General features: G+C 34.9%; 1 protein-coding gene across 2 annotated transcripts in view; it reads right to left on the reverse strand.

The window, feature by feature from the left end:
* Positions 1-17,730, reverse strand: part of Ent2 (Equilibrative nucleoside transporter 2) — a 269,678-nt gene that overhangs the window by 128,568 nt on the left and 123,380 nt on the right. For both annotated transcript variants that reach the window (XM_085808590.1, XM_085808591.1), the window contains exon 3: positions 10,029-10,182. In XM_085808590.1, the coding sequence (XP_085664716.1) occupies positions 10,029-10,182 (154 nt within the window). The remainder of the gene's footprint in view (positions 1-10,028; positions 10,183-17,730) is intronic.

The following is a 17,730-nucleotide window of genomic DNA, read 5'->3' on the forward strand; positions in this document are numbered from 1 at the left end:
TGAAAGAGAGATGGTTTCACATTTTCGTATGAGGCTAACTTGGCTTTGAAGGCTGCGACACGAGCCAGTTTTGTTTATCTAAGCTACTTTCACCCTACAAATTATACGCCCCTAAAAATAATTATACCCCCCTAAAAAATAACCCTTAGATTAGATTAAATTTTGAATAAAATTATCGATCTGAAAGCATAATCAAAAATGAGTTCCTCTTCTTTAACAGCAGGAAAAAACTGCCATATATATTCAAAACTATGCCAATCTAATGTCGCCTTTTTTGCCTAATTTTAAAAAGCTGTTATTGTAGTATATAGTAATAGATATATTGCAGCATATAGTAATAGACTTTGATATAGTAATAGAATTTCGCAGTTAGTATGCAGATGAAGAAAAGACTCTGAATAAATGCACAGAGAAGACGAAAAAAACTACAACTTTTAAGAAAACGAAACTATTTTAAAAGAGCATCGCATTTTATCCAATATTTTTAAATTCAAGACAAAGCATTATTAACTTTTTAAATGTTTAATGTAAAATACATATAGAGATAATATCGTTTCTTTCAAATTATGACTATTTTTCACGCAAAGTTTAAAGGCAAAAGGCTGGTTGGTTCAAATTTAAAACGCCAATTTCTTCGCTGCGAATTGCGTCTCTGCGACATCACTCCTCACTACCCATCTCTTGTAAGTCTGGGCGAAAACGAGTCTAATACTTCCAGGGGGGGGCCAAGAGCGATGCGCAGTGCAGGGAGAAAGTTATGCCACATACGCATGACGTCATGTGGGTGACAGCGTTAGTTCTTGGCGTTTGTTTACTTTCGTTGCATCAACAGTTTGATTTGATTTCCGTTGTTAATTTGCTATTATATTTAGGCGGAAGTGGCAAATTGTGCTATAGCGTTGTGTCAGAATTATACACGTTAATACGTTATTTGGCGGAAAACACTCTTTACAACCAGATAAAATAACTATTTTTTTAATGAATTTATGTAGTTTTCATACATAACTGTGATGTAATTTTACATTTATTTTTCATTTTACTGCTATTTTACATTTAAATTGAAAAATTTCTCATTTTAAATCATTTTTTATCATAATCTTCATTTTGTGTATGAGACTTACATCGTAGTGAGATATTTAAACTCAATGTCATGTTTACCAATACTGAGTACCTGAATGATTAGTTAATAAATTCGCGTACCCAACTTCATTCACATGTTTTGGTTACTTTCTTTACATCCCAAACGTAATTCTATGTATTGAAGCAGCGTCTGGGTTAAGCTTTGCGAACTAAGTAAACTGATACATGCCTCACCGTGAGGAAAGAACAATTTCTCGACCACACTATGATGCAAACATCGAATGAGTGAGTGACATATTTCCTTCAGTGTTATTTAACTGATGCATACAGGTATGTGTGATGTAATTTAATTGATATAACTTACACATGCTTGAACCTGAAGGAAAACAAATCTGTGTATAATGCTAGAATACAAATAGCGAAAGAGTAAGATATTCTGTTTAGTGTTATTTAACTGCTGCATATGTTTTAATTTTGATTCCATATAACTTGTTTTTAATTATAAGAGAAAGAAAAATAATTCAATATTGAACACATATTTCGAGTATAACAAAATTATTTTAAGAAACAACCTGATAAAAATACATTAGTAATTAAAAATATTTAATTTGTGTACAGGCTGAATTGAAATTAAGATGTGGTGGTGTATTTAATTATGGCAAAGCACACTAGGGTGATCTGCGTAATAGGTGTGATGTCTTCGTGGAGGACTTTCTCAGGGAAACTGGCTCGTATACATGTTACGCATGAGGAAAACCACGAAAACACACATGCAGCCAGCCCGTTCGCGGGATTCGGACCGAACTACCAGTGTTCAGCGACTTTACCGCTCGGCCGCTGGTGGGCCGAAACTAAGATGTAGGGCAAGTTTATTATTATTATTATTGTGCGTATATGTGTAAGAAAAGGTATTTTAATTGTTCCATTTTTAATGTATGGAAGGAAGAATAGGATGCCAATATCGAAGATTATTTACTATAGCAAATAATCACGTCAGGATAAATGTTATATAGAAATCTTGGCAGTGTAAGGGATTATAAGAGTACTTCTAGATTATACTGAAAATATACGCACTTCTGCTAAAATCTGAAGTGAATCAGTATGAAGTGACTTTTCACTTTATAAAGAATGTGATAAGCATACTATTTAAATGTATAAATGACGGATATTAAGAAATTTGTAGAATTTTATGGTATTTAAATATGAATTTGTTAAGTCAAATCTTTTTATATATACTTTTGCTTGAGATATGTAATTTAAACTGAAAATCACGATCATATATTTCTTATGGAATGTCAAAGTTCATTTGTATTAAAAAAAGTGCACGAGCAATGAAAATAAATAGAATAATACTTTTTGATTATGTTTTTACCATGGTCTTAGCAGTTATGCCATCATGTGTTCTGTTCAACAAGATTTATTTAGTGCAAACAATACTACGAAAAAATATTGAAAAATACCTTGTTTTACAATATTTATTTCCCTTAATTAACTTAAATATCGTTTTTCATTTTCTAATGCTTTCCTTTACGAAAAGAATTTAATGTTTACAATTATTTTCAGCATTCGTACGAATTCTGTGCATAAAATAAACATTTTCTTTAACAAAATACTTAATCGGAAAGTATATACCCGGTATTTCCGGTGTATCTACCACATATAAAATGATCATTTTGCTTTAGTTTACATTTTTTCCATTACCAGAATCATGTAGCAGACGCGTCGGCCGATGTTTCTTGTCTCCCGGGTGACGTCACTACCAGCAACCAATGGCACGCTTTTTCCGTTCCTGGCCTAACCTTAGTATATTAAAGAACCTTGTAATACTTACTGGAACAGAGCCAACGCAAGTTCGAGGTCCACGTTTTCGCTCGAAAACCTGACTACATTTCGAAAACGCGCGCCGTCTCAAACGAGAGAAAATTATTTTCTTTCTTTTAATGACTTTGAATGTTAAGCAGATATACTTGAAATTGTTAATGCATAAAATGTTAGAGGAATAGTCTAGTCCCCTGACGGCACACCACTATTTGTAATATGTTAGAAATAAAACTTAGGACGTGAAAAATTGTGGCGTTTTTATTTTGTAAGGAATGGAAGACTTAAGAGAAACTGCGCTCACATTCACGTTAACCATAGAGAAAATCACGAGACCTCCCATGAAACTTTTTCATTCACTATGATTTGAACTACCCATCGAACTAGCTGCCTTCAGTGGTTTTACCGCGCGGCTGCCAGCAATCTTGCATTTTTTTTAATTCAGTTCACTAATTGCAGCTGCTGTAAAACAGATTACTACTATGATTATTTTTTTACTGCACCTTATGTAAAGACGGAATTGTTTCACTCAATCCGTAATAAGCGTATTTACTATCACGTAAAGTTTGCATACTGTATCTGTATCGCGCTAACGTAAACCGTGCACACATATTGTTTGTGTCGCGATAAAATGACTAAAATCCGAGATCATTCTACAGTAAAATCGTTTCCAGCGTTTCTGGCATCTTCACCTAATTTTTCAAGGATTAAATTTCCATCAAGAGTACAAACTTTAACATTTCATTTTCAATTGTTGTGTACTGACATGCCAGTTTCTCCAGCTTTTTATCGTCTCTCTCTCTCTCTCTCTCTCTCTCTCTCTATATATATATATATATATATATATATATATATATATATATACTATACACAACGAAATACGTTTAACGCGAAAAAGCTTAAGACGAAATATCGGTTAACAGGAAATAATACAACGGTCCCGACAAACTACTATATATTTTCATGAATTTTGTTTCTCTTAACACGAAACAAAAATCGCTTAACACGAAAAGATATCCTCTCTGGGAATGAACAAAATACGGGAAACACCGGCTTCGCAGGCAAGATTTAAGAGGGGTGTGAAATGAAAGAGAGATGGTTTCACATTTTCGTAGGAGGCTAACTTGGCTTTGAAGGCTGCGACACGAGCCAGTTTTGTTTATCTAAGCTACTTTCACCCTACAAACGCCACACAAAAATTCTCATCTTTCATCAGTTGGCTTTGGAATTCGGTGACGAGTACATCGTAGTGTGAGAAAAAAAATCTGCGAGTTTGGTTCATATGTTGCACTCTGGATGGAATTTAGTGACTCCAAGGGTGAATGAAAATTGTTTTCGTCATGCACGATTCTCAAAAGTATCAGATTCTTTGGCGCCAAAAGAAATGGAGAAGGAAGATACTGAAACTGAGTCAACAGTTAATGAAATGTTTGAGAAAGTTTCTGTATTATTGGGCTGTCCTACTGCATTAGTGGAAGAACTCGTCGCAGTAGTTGATGATAATGCGTGTACAGCTCCAATTATGGCAAAGACATTTTGGAGTTTGTTCAAAGATAAAAAATATCATTTTTGCAGATTTCGACGACAAAAATGAAATGAATAATGCAGCTCCTGTTCCCACGTCATCCGACATGGGGAACATCATGAAAAGTATGCGCAGTTATTTAGACGCACATTCCAATGGTGAAATGAATAACAAAATGGACGACATTGAACAATTTAATGCTAAAAAAGATGATGCAAAGAAAAATATCAAATTATTTTTCAAAAATTCAATAAATGTTTTGTTTTTCAAAAAAATTTGAAAATTTTGTATTAATTTCCATTAAATTTTTGTGGATGTTGTTGTTCCATTGATTTTTATTAAATACATGCGTATATGCATGTCTGTGTAAACAAATGTACTCTAATAAACTTAATTTTGTTGAATATAAGTTAAAAGAAAATTCTTAGTTCGTACGCCAAAAAGTTGCTTAGATACTGTGGTTCCGTTGACAATATTAACATAAGTAAAATAAAGTGCAATGAAAGGTGTAAATATAAAAGATTAAATAAACAATATAAACACTTGAATATTTACAAATAAAACCACAAAGGTCTTTTTTAGTTTAGTAATTACCGCAAAGTAAGCTAGTCGTAATTACCACAAAGGTCTTTTTTAGTTTGTTCTCTTTTTTTTTTAATTATATATATACCGTCAAAAGTCTTTAATCCAGACGTCCATAATCCGGAATGATCTATAATCCGGACCTCAAAGCTACAAACTTTCTGCGCATGCGTTCACGCATGCGCATAATACGTTTACGCATGCGCGTTTAATGTATAACGGACGGTATAAGCCAAGCTAAAATGATCTAATTATCTATTTCAGTTAATGTTGCAGATTGCGTTGTTCCTTAATCTTCGAATTAGGCTTATTATTTTTTGCAGACTGTTAGAGCAATTTTATAAAAGTAAGCTTCAACTTTCGATTATGTCAAAAAGAATTTCCGATTCTGGAGCTGCCAAAGGATCTACAAAGCGAGCGAAAGCAGGTTTCGATGTCCATCAAACAAAAAGTGGAATTGCTGCAAAAAATGGATAAAGGCATATCCTTTGTTTCTCTAACCATTCCGAAATCTGTTTATCAATTTCACGCTGCTCTGCGGCGGGGGGAGCATCACGGCGCGCAATGAACTGGAATTTGATCTGTCCGCACTATCCTTATCTTTAGTGGCAGATGTTTTTATTTTATTCGGTTTATAATTCCTTAATAAATGTAGTATTTCATCTCGATGTACTCTGTCTTTGATATGATTTAAATCAAATTCTTCGTCATTATAAATATCACGAATACACATCAAATAGTTTTCTGGTTGCAATTTTCTAATTTCGACTAAGCGTAATGTATGCTTTACGCATGCGCGCGTTGAAAGAAATGTTTAATAAAGTAAACAAATAAATATTAAGCTTTTTTGCAAATTTTGATACCTTTTAGATCATAATTGCCCTTTATTTCATAAATTAAGGTTTCATATTTTTAATTTTATGATTTCAGCATGCCATCTTACCAAATTTAAAATGATGATCTATAATCCGGAAAAACCGATAATCCGGAATTGCCGAAGTCCCGACGAGTCCGGATTAAAGACTTTTTGACTGTATATATATTTCTCAAAAATCCTTTAACACGAAAAAATATTTCAGACCCCTCAGTTCGTGAATATATATTTTTTCCCGCAATATCCTTTAACACGAAATTATTTTAAAACAAAAAAAAGTCCCCTTAGTTTCGTGTCAAACGGTTTTCACGGTATACATATTTTTTATAAAAGTGGAAGTTCAAGTTTGGAAGACCTTCCAAGTTGAAAGATTATAGAGATGCGCGTAGCCCTCAAGAAACCATCTTGCACAAAAGATTCTTTGTTGCTTCAGAAACGAATGCTTTGTGACTTCCCGTACTTCCTCCGGGATGGAAGACATGAGACAGGTTGCCTTTTAAGAAGATACTTTAAAACTTAACAATTAAATTGTTGTGTTAAAACACGGTCAGAATTAATGTCCAAAAGAACATCGTCACAACATATTTTCACTGAGGGAAGTATCCACAGTCGTCTTTCTATCTCAGCCTCTAAGAAAAATCTCGTTTTAGCTTCTGCTATTTAATGATTCACGGAAATACCACAGGGATGAAGTCTAATATTCTTTTTCTGAGTACTTTCCCCTTTCGCTGAGGAAGACTGCCCACCGCTAGCCAACAGATTTTCCCCCGTCCTCATGATGAAAAACCATAGAGGTAGGAAGTAAGGTGAGAGGCCTTAACTGGTTTTCCCCATACAATGCTTTGAAGAACTGGCGATCCCTTCGTGGAGACCAAAACATTCAATTACTTACCATTAAGGATCAATGGGTTTTGACACGATCGGATGTAAACATTTTGTAATTACGTTGTAATTATACATATAAATGCATATATTTTCTTTTTCTACAATATTTCAGAGTCCTAAGTATGTGAAAAGAGTGCATTTATAAACAACATTTCATTCTGAACAGAATTAAATGCTATACTTTTCACAGAACAGTTTAATTTGAATGAAATATTTTCACACGTTTTCGTTAATTACATTAGGAAAAAAAATTAAGGTAATTCGATTTTATTCGGTTAAGGATTAGAAAAACTAAGATCAAAGTTTATTTTATTATTAATATTAAAATCACGCATTATTTCTTTTCTATTTACACAGCTTCTTCCTAAAATACTTTTCCAAATATGAGATGACTTTTTAGCTTCCGAATAATCTTTTAAATCGAAAATCAGAGTCAATTTATAATTAATGCTATATTCTGTTCATTTCAAATTAGAGTATCTTATATTTTAATAGCGAAATGCGTTAAATCTTGGAGCTCATTCCCATGTACTTAACTTTCTCTGAATATTTACGAAAGGGAATAAAAAACGGATTTTTTTAAAATATGATTTAAAGCTTGTAACTGAGTTATTATAAAATGTAAGGCAATAATTATTTTAATACTTAACAGTTTTTTTTTTTTACCTTTAATTTCAACAATACATATTCTAAAACTCTTCTTTACTACTTCTTTAAGTACGCATCTCACATTAATTTGCTTTAAAATACCTTTTAACAGACTAATTGCAGATTTAGCTATCTGGAATCAATAAGAGGACCATTCACGTTCGGCCCCCTTTGGCAGGATACACAAATGTTTCCACCTCCGTCGATTACCCTATTTTAAAATTCTTAATAATCTGTCTTGATGATGTGGCACGTTCACATGGTCACATCACCTTGGTCGCACATGATAGTACATCGGAAAAACCAAGAAAACTGCTTTGCAGCAAGCCAATTTGCCAGGATTTGAATCCAAGTAGAAGTTTTATCACTCAGCTGCTGGAAGGTCTAATAGGATTGAATACAAGGATAGACAGAACCAAGGGAGGTCAATTGTTGGCGGCTACATCCAGTTTTGCTCAATGTGGTATAGAAAAAAAAAAGAAAAAAAAACTAATCAGGGAAACTTCTTAAGAACCAGGATAATGCTACTTAAATTACTGGATGTCAGTTAAGAAGAGACAGCTCGGTTTTCATCGCGCAATCCTTTCGAAACATTCTTGAACGGAATCTATCAAAATAAAAATTTTCATAAATAACGATATATTTTCTTGGTCTACAGACTGATCAGACAGGCCTGATCATACACTTCTAAATAAATCAAAATGTAAGAGAAGGATAGAATTCCCTTCAGAAATACTACCGTAGAAAACGAGACATTCCTTTCGTTTATTTCAGTATCGCACAGCTTTCAGCATTAAACGCATAGTGCTCCATTATTTTATGACTGAAAACGCCCTAAATATGTTCACCTACCTCAATTACGTTTTCGAGAGTCCAATTTCTTCGGTCCCTTTTTGGAATGCTGCAAATCTTCTTAACTCCAGTAGTACATAGTTTGTTTTCCTACTAGCATACCTTGTTTCTGCATTTCAAGAAAATTTCAGTGGAGAAGAGAAAAGGAAATAATAATTCATTCTTGTAAATACTACTGCTCATCTTAATAACGCTTTACCTAGAACTTAGAGAGGTTCGGTTTATTTGATTATGGCAAAGCGTTCGAGGTCGATCTGCCTAAGGGAAGGGATGCCTTTGTGGAGGACTTTCTATGGAAAACTTGCCTGTTACACACGAGACTTTGCCGTAATCACATAAACGAACCAACCCCTTTCTACACGGTGGCTAGTCGGTTTGATTTATGTGATTATGGCAAAGCTATCTGCCTAAGGGGTGGTACGCCTTCGTGGAGGTTTTTCTAACGGATATTGGCTCCTTATATACACATGACACATGAGGAAAGCCACGAAAACGCGCATGCAACCAGCCCGTTAGCCAAGATTCCAACCCTGGACCGAGCTACCAATGTTCAGTGACTTTACCGCTCGGTCGCTGATGAGCCGGACTTAGAGAGGAAGTCCTGATTTCAGTACCGTTAAAACGACCTACAATATATGCAAGAATGAATTAACATTATCATTTCGACTACAGTTAATTCAAATGGAGTATTTGGCAATCCAAAATTCTTTTTAATGGCATTCTACGAATTCAAGCAGACCTATACAATAAAAAATATTGCACATTAAATATCCTTATTGCAGTTCTTTGAATAAATTTTAAAAGCAGGAAATAACGTAATTTAATTACTTAATTTTTTATGCAATTAAATCTTCAAATTAATTTCTTATTTCTCATATATAGTAATTTGGGACTCAGGGCCGGAATACTTTTAGAGACCATAATGCACTTACATATATTTACACCAGTTTTTTCCCAATTTCTTTTCTCTCGGTCTCGGGTTTAGTTGCTTCAATACATAACACGGTGAAAACTTTTTCTGATGCCTCTTTCGCCGATGTCCTAAGCACGTGCTTATTTTGCTTAACGGTTAAACCACCTCTGTTCTCACTCATTCTAGTCACTCACCTAAGGCAAGTACCTCACTCACTTCACTCTTGTCATGGGAAGGAAGTGTTCCAAACCTCTTTTTTTTTTTTTTTTTTTTTTTTTTTTGAATGACAACATAATGCAGCTTACGCTGAATATTTCTTCATTGTTACTGGCATTGGACATTCCAGCAAACTCTGCATCGAATACAATTTCTTCCCCGAAACAATGGCAACCATTTCGAAGTTCAATTTCAACAGGACTGATATTTTCGAACATCGTGAATAAATGATGAGTCTGGAATTGTGAAACTGCTATGACAATCTGTGTAAATTTTTTTTTAATATTTTCAAGACAAAGACTTAAAAAAATTGTTTTTAGGTTTGTCATTTATTTTTTCATGCATTTCCTACTGCAATGCACAGCACATGCTTTGATCCATTGAAAGTAAGATCCGCAGCTCCCTGCCTAGTTGGAAACATAAGAAAAATCGCTCGCTTCTAGCTATATTTTTTACCAGCTTTTTAAGAAATTTAACGCAAACTGAAGAAAATTGTACTCAATTGATAAAATATTAACTTCATCATGAATTTGTACCCAACAAATGAGCATCATTATTTAAAACTAAAATTGAAAAATAAATTATTATATTATATGAATAATATATTAATACTAAATAACTATATGCAATCATACCTATCTTTAGGAGGCATCCCATCGATATCAGCTTTTGGCGTGCTAGTTTTGAAATTAAGCTCATCAGTTGGTGCATGCCTGGATTCCCAACAAGGGGCTAACCTCACAGGACCAGGATCCAGTAGCGTTTCTTGTTCCATCGGATTAATTACATCTAAAACAGAAATAAATAAATATTAAGTACGTAATACCGATGCACATATGCATAGTTTGATACACATTAAAAATACGATTAAATATGAGAAAAATTAGATTGTCAAAAAAAATCAAGAATGAATTTACTGACTCAAGCCATTTATTCGTGGTTATTACCAACGTGATTTGGGTCTTCTGGGCTCAAATTTAGATTTGTTTAATCAAGTATGGCAAAGCATGCTAGACAGCTGGAACGAATGCCTCCGTGAGGGCCTTTCAAAGGCATATTCGCAAAGCCTACAGATATTTTCTTCTATGGTCTGCTCTCATTGGATGAAACGTCTCCTTGGCGGTCAATTACGGAATGGCGAGTTGTTCCAAGTTCCTCTTTAAGCCGCGATTAGCACGCAGTAAATACGTGCTGTTGTCCTGCTGTCATAATTAAGATGCTACTAAGAGCGCTGCAGGTGGGGAAATGCTTGGCTGGGAGGTGCAGGAAGCTGAGATGTAGAAAGGGATGTGACCAAAGTCACGTGAGCTCTGAGATGACATCTGATTGGTGTTGAAGTATTCGTCAAAAAGTAATATATATAGAATACAAGAAAAATATAAAATAAAGTGCAGAATAAATAGTTGAAAAACAATATGCTAGGTTAAATATAGATTATATACACATGTGCATAATGTCAGGAAAGCTTGATTGCATGAAAAATACATCTGAATAGCGGTGTGCACAGGTCACGTGGGACGCCACCATCCCAAGTGCTGGCTCTGATGAATGCTGCTTCGTTTTGGACTCCAATAGTCGCTAAATGAAATAGATAGCAATTACGTAGGAAAGTTCTGATTGCTGTTCAGGATAAAAGCAGCAAAAGGACGGAGATGTCTATCTTCGTCTAAGATTTCGTAATGAAATAGATTAAATAAATTCAGATGTTCACAGTCTTTAGTTTTCCTGAAGAACTTGTCATTTGTTTTGCGTAAGAAAGTATCTAGTGGCTCGATTTTTAAGTCCCTGTGGAGGACTTCGTTCCGCACAAAGTAATGAGCACGGGTTATCAGTCTTAGAAAACGATTTTGCACAACCTGAAGCTTGTTTAAGTCAGTTTTAGTTACAGTAGTCCAGGTAGGTGAGGCATACGTCATGATAGGACGAATAGTGTTATCACCTTGTAAGCTTTGTAATGAACGCCAAACACACCTTGTGGGCTTCCAGTAAAGCGAGGAGAAACAGCGTTTCTTTCATTAGATAAATCTTTATTTTTGAATGAAAGTTAAAGAGAATTGCGTGGAATATATTTAAAATAACTTACTGATCCTATTAATAATTTATTTGTATTTGGTGAAAGAATGAATTTAAACCATATTTTACCGTTGTCCTATATACAGGACAGTACACGTTTGATGGTTGTACAAAAAAAGTAATAATGTTTAAACTATTTCTTTCACATTGTGTTACTGCTAGAAAGTTGCTTGTTATATTAGCTATTTTCTTTTCAATTTTTATTTTTATAAATCTGTTTTTTTTTTTTTAAACAAACAAAAAGGACTAATTTGGATTTTTTTGTACTTTATTTTTAAACGCATAAAAAAGGTAAAATAAAATGTGTGGATTTATTTTAAATAAAATAAGTCTCCATTAATGTGAATGATAAAAATTCCTAAAGAAAAATATATTATAGATCCTTATTTCGCTTTCCTCTTCAGAGCGTCCTATATATAGGACAATGGTAAAATCAGCTATTATATGACGGTAAAACATAACACCGCTTTAGAGTGAAATCGTTCCGTCCGTTTCATCCCTTCTCTGTAAAATGAAGCGATCAACTATTTCTTGTCCCGAGTTCCCTTTTGTAAATGTAAATTTGTATATTTAGCATCTGAAGGCCGTTTCATACTTTTATTTGTATGAAAGAAATTTACTTTTGTGAATGTTTATTTTGTAAGGGATATTTATTTTACGCATCCAAAATGAGTCGAAAATTTCTAATAGCTGAAGCGGCTTTGGAATATTTTACGATATTAGATGATGAAGATACTGAGCCGGAAATAATAATAATACCACTTGATCCAGATGCAGGCAGTGACAATGAAGAAATAGACGATAACTGCACTAAGACTAGACACAGCCAAACTATTTGTGATGAAAACGCAACAGGAACTATAGAAACAGCAGGAACTGTGCAAATTTTAGTAGAAAATTATAATGGTGAAATATGTGTGCCAAAACCTGATTGGAAAAATTCTGTTTCTACATATTCACGTGCTTCAGAAATATTTCCTCAAGATTCTAGTTAGTCCATAACTGATTTTGTTTCTGGAAAATATCCTACAGAACTCTGAGTATATGGCTGAAAAAATGATAGACAAAGCTGTTATTGAGAGTAACAGATACGCTGGGCAGAAAAATGATCATAATTTTTTGACAAAACAAGAACTCAAGCAATTCTTAGGTACACCTTTTTATGGCGGCTACCACATTTTGCCAAGTGAGAAGATGTACTGGGAAAATGCGCCAGACACAGGAACTATACTAGTTAGTCCAGCAATGCCACGAAATAGATATTTTGAAATCGAGCGGTACTCTCATTTCATTTACAATAGCGCCATTATCGGACCGCTATTACAAAGTACGTCCAATTTATGATTTACTGAATTTGATGAAAGAATGCTGAGCTATTTTGGTCGACATAGTTGTAAAACGTAAATGAAAGAAACCGAAGTTCTTGATCTTCTAGAATATTGACGGGCTATAACAGTCAGCTACTTGGCATTATCAGCACCTAGGAACATTCAACGCAGAACAAACAATAGGTACGCAGGAGAGAAATCCGGACTTCTTGAAAATGCAAACTTATTACGTGATTGTCAAACGATCTGATCGATGTCAACGTCGTTGTCAATTAAAAAATCGTACTAGTAAACCGGCAACCATTTGTAAAAACTCAATATTGGCTTATGATCGAGTTGTTTTTTACCACTCCATTAAAAAGAATGTGCTTGAAAGAAAATAATGCCTTGTAACTTCAAAACACTGGATTTGACCATCGTCCTATATATAGTATAGTATATTTACAGGCTATATATAGGACTATATATAGTCCTATATATAGCCTGTAAACGCAAAGAAAATAAAAGTTTCGTATGTTTTTCAATTTATTCTTGTTTCTTCCTATTTATAAAACAAAATTAGAAATTTAAAAGAAAAATTTTAATTTCTTCGGTCATTGGTAAAATATGGGTTAAACTGTTAAAAGTACGATAATTATTTTGCAAGAAAAGCGTTTGCTTGGAAATGGCATATATATCTTTTCGCCATTTCTGTTAGAGTTTGTTGTGTAAATTTGGGTAACTTTGTCGTATTCGAGCATATAAAAAATCATCAATACCTTCATGCAGCCAGTTCCTTATCGACCCTGGGTTCATTTATGGATGACTACGGAACGGAAGCTGTGAGCTTTGGCGATTAATTCTGGTGAGAGCACTGTGATTGATTGAAGGTGTAATGCTGACAGAATTAAGAAAATTCCCATGAGAATTCCCCTTTCTGACTTGGTACATGATCCGGTATGGTCGGTGACAGGCAATCGATGCATAACAATACACCTACGAATGTAACGTCTTGGGCTGTTTTATAACGACTACCCCGAAATTCTCGGTAAAGTTATTTTTTAAGGACCACTTAGCAGTTCTCTGGAAAGCTGAATGTGACCTGTAATCACGTAATGTTCTCAAATCTATTTCCTTTCATGGTGGTCCGAAGGAGCCCATTGTGTCGTTCCTGAGAGAAACTGGAGCGTGGGAGTCCTTCGTTTAAAATTCCCACTCATCTGTTCGTAGGTGTATTGTTATGCATCGACTGCCTGTCACCGACCATACCGGATCATGTACCAAGTCAGAAAGGGGAATTCTCATGGGAATTTTCTTAATTCTGTCAGCATTACACCTTCAATCAATCACAGTGCTCTCACCAGTCGAGAGACGCTCTGGAAGTTTCGAACACATGCGAATGCAAAAAGTCCTTTCGACAACCCCAGGAAATCTTTGGGAGGGGGATAATGAACGCAGCTCGAGAGAGGGTGGTGAAAAAGAGAAAAGAACCTTCTCTCTTGTGTTTTCCGTTTTTCAGCTCTGCTAAGAGCAAAATTTTTTTTGTTCACTTTGTCGAAAACATCCTTAGAGATCCACTAATCGGAAGCCGGATTTTTGACGGCCTAATTTGAGAGCAAATTGCTCGAAACGGCCAGCTATGGCCAGGAGAGGTAACAAGACTGTTTGCTTACCCTTTCCCTCCACACATAAACAACAACAACAAAACAACAACAACAACAAAAAAAAAAAAAAAAAAAAAAAAAAAAAACCCCTCCTCCGAGAGCAAACGTTGGAAGAACAATCACTTTAACAGACTTTGTTCATGTTTTTAATCCCCTTTTTTTTTCTTCTAATTTGGCACTTAAACGTACGAAATATTTTGGTTTCATTTAATTAAAATGAAATTAATGTTCTACAAATTACAAACTTTCATTCCTTAGAATAAATACATAATAATTCCTTAGAAATTTAATAAAATTTGATTTTATATTCTATGCACACGTTTGAGACAGGTTGCAAAAAATTCTGCTTTTTAGTAACATTCTAATTAGATTGCATTACCTTATCTGATCATAGACAAAGCAGACTAGAGCTATGCCAAAGGGCAGAGGAACTTTTCTCTATGACTAAACCACGCGCGAAATCACATTATACATTCCGGAAAATAAAAAAAATCAATACGGGCAATGCGTTCACCAGGAATTGATTATTAAACGAATTAACGTTTAGCGGCTTTTACTACTCGTGTGAACTTCCTGAAAAAATTAACAGAAGGCAAAAGAAATGCTAGCCCTCCACGTTTGCTTGTTTTAACAAAGAATATTGATTTACTTAATTACTTTTTGAGTGAGCAAAAGTTCTACACGTTTTACAGACGAAAATTGTGATCAGTTGACTAACTTCACAGATGGCACTGAATTACTGCAATCTTTAACCAACAAAACACGCAGCAACAGATTATATAAATACATCGAATGCGCGTTAACACTTTAAAATGGCAAAAGATATGGAAAGCATTAGACTAGCGGACACATCCGGTGAACGTTCAGCTATGTACAATAAAGAAATGGATCATTTTTGGCAGAAATTTTAACGAAAAATGAGGAACGGGTACTGTATCTTAATGTCAGGCATTGAAGAACAATATACTCAGTTGTAGAACTTACGCCATCAATACGCGAAAGGTTTGGTTTATTAGATTACGGCAAAGCACTCGAGGGCTATTTGCCTTAAGGGAGGGATGCCTTTGTGGAGCACTTTTTAAGGGAAACTGGCTCGTATACACGTTACACATGGGGGAAAACACCCATGCAGCCAGCCCGTTCGCGGGATTCGAACCTCGGACCGAACTACCAGTGTTCAGCGACGTTACCGCTGATCACACTACTGAGATCACACTACGAGGACTATAATTCATTTTTAATTCATATTTTAAAGAACTGTGAATGGCAACGACTTAACTGAGAATTACGCATGCGTAAAGAGATGAGACTTCTGTTGAGACACCTGTGAGAGAGTGCTGGGAAGCTCCGCCAGCGAGCTGAGGTATGGAGACTTTGTTCGTCGAGTGATGACGAGTGCCATCTTCGTTAACGTCTCTGATCGTGTCACCAGCTCGGATATCTACTATAGTTTTTTTTTAAATGTATTAATTAAATGTTGTATCTGTGTTATGTTGTGTGAATAAAAGTGATGGATCACCACTACCAGTGTTGATACTGAAGCATCCACGACGTCACAGGCTTATTGAGGCAGACATCTAGGGGTTGAATGACGGATGTCAATCCTCCCGGAATTACGGCCACAGTCGTTTTTAGGTGTTTTGAAATATTCATAACTGTTCAGTTATTGCGTGGGTAAGTGATTCATTTGATAAGTCGTCCAATTTGAGTGCGGGAAGAAAACAACTGCATTATATCAAGAAATTTTTGAACTTCCGATTCTTTTAATTTTTTATGGCTCCGCGTATATGTCGACCCCCCCCCCTTTGAAGTCTTTTTTTTTTTTGTCCAAAATATCTCGACTTATACGCGGGTATATACAGGAATGTAAAAAAACGATAAATGTTGACCTCTGCTGCCAACATTTGGACGGACTGAGAATTGACATCTAAGCAGCAGCACTTTTCGAAAGCAAATGCGTTACTTTATCAGATAAAGCGAGAACAGATAATGCTTTACTTAAGTGAAAATCAAAATTACATGACTCTAGCTCTAATGTGTTATACCACCCAGTTATTCCCATGATCCTACAAACTACCACCTTATTCGATCATTCTGGAAACCTTTGCCTTTCAAACCTCCGGATTATATAGAGGACGTGGCAATAGTATGACAACAATTGTTATCATTTTTCTCCTTTTTACGTTTTAAAGGTAACAGAAGAGTTTTAAAGATGTGTCTTAACACTTTACCGACCGCTAGCGGTTCAACAGCATACGCACATCCGACCGGCCGCTCAGATGCAGATTCTCCCTAATAATAAAATGCTGATGATATAGCAAATGGCAATTGTTTATCCCCATACTACCGATACCATAGCTACCGATCGGTAGGGTATTTTTAGGTAGCCCCGAGAAAAAAGCGATTAATAGTCTATCGGTCGGTAGGCGGTAGCGAAAAAAAGCCGATTAATAGGCGATCGGTCGGTAAAGTGTTAATTTATCAAGGTGACAAGAGGTCATATATATATACTGATTCTAGTTATGTAAAATTATACCTACTTTTTGAATTCTGCCCCCTCCCCCCTTTTTTGATTTAAAAACAAGTAGAATTTTTGCATGCACCTAATATGTCCAACGTAAACAAATTCTACATACTTCTGCATAATTTTTCTAAATTTCGTTGCTTAAGCTTTCCTGGTGAATAAATAGTGATAACAGGTTTGTCATAGTCTGTTACTTTAAAACAGTTATCCTAGCAAATTTAAGCTGACAATCAGGTTAACAAACTAGAGAAAACTTCCCCAAAATGTTAGCACTTTTTCATTATTCAAATAGTTTTCAGCAAGCAAAAACTATTAATTCAGATATCAATAACAAAACTACTTACTCGATTCTTCGTTTAACGAAATAAATGAGCACTACTTACGTATAGAAAAGTTAAGCAACATTTCTTTTATTTGGATTCCGAAAAATACAAAATTCATCTGGAATACAAAATTTTAGCATTGCTAAAGTGAACATCTAACATATACCTCGCACACTGTTAGTGAAAGGTATAAATACTGTACAATAAAATATAAAAAGGCATTCATTTCATGCCTACTAGACCGCCAATATTTTAGAAAAATAGCACACAAAATTTTACTAGTTAAGATGTTTGGAGAACAGAATAAGACAGCCATTTCAATGAACGAAAGATCAACAAAATGTTTCAATATATATTACGAGCGTCATAACTGCATACTTATAAGATGATTGGGTAGAGGTTTCAATGTCCATTCCCTACTCATGCGATTAAGCTTTATTGAAATG

Source organism: Stegodyphus dumicola, chromosome X1, assembly GCF_044657685.1.
Source record: "Stegodyphus dumicola isolate Sdum_Otavi_A_Nest chromosome X1, ASM4465768v1".
NCBI lineage: Eukaryota > Metazoa > Arthropoda > Arachnida > Araneae > Eresidae > Stegodyphus > Stegodyphus dumicola.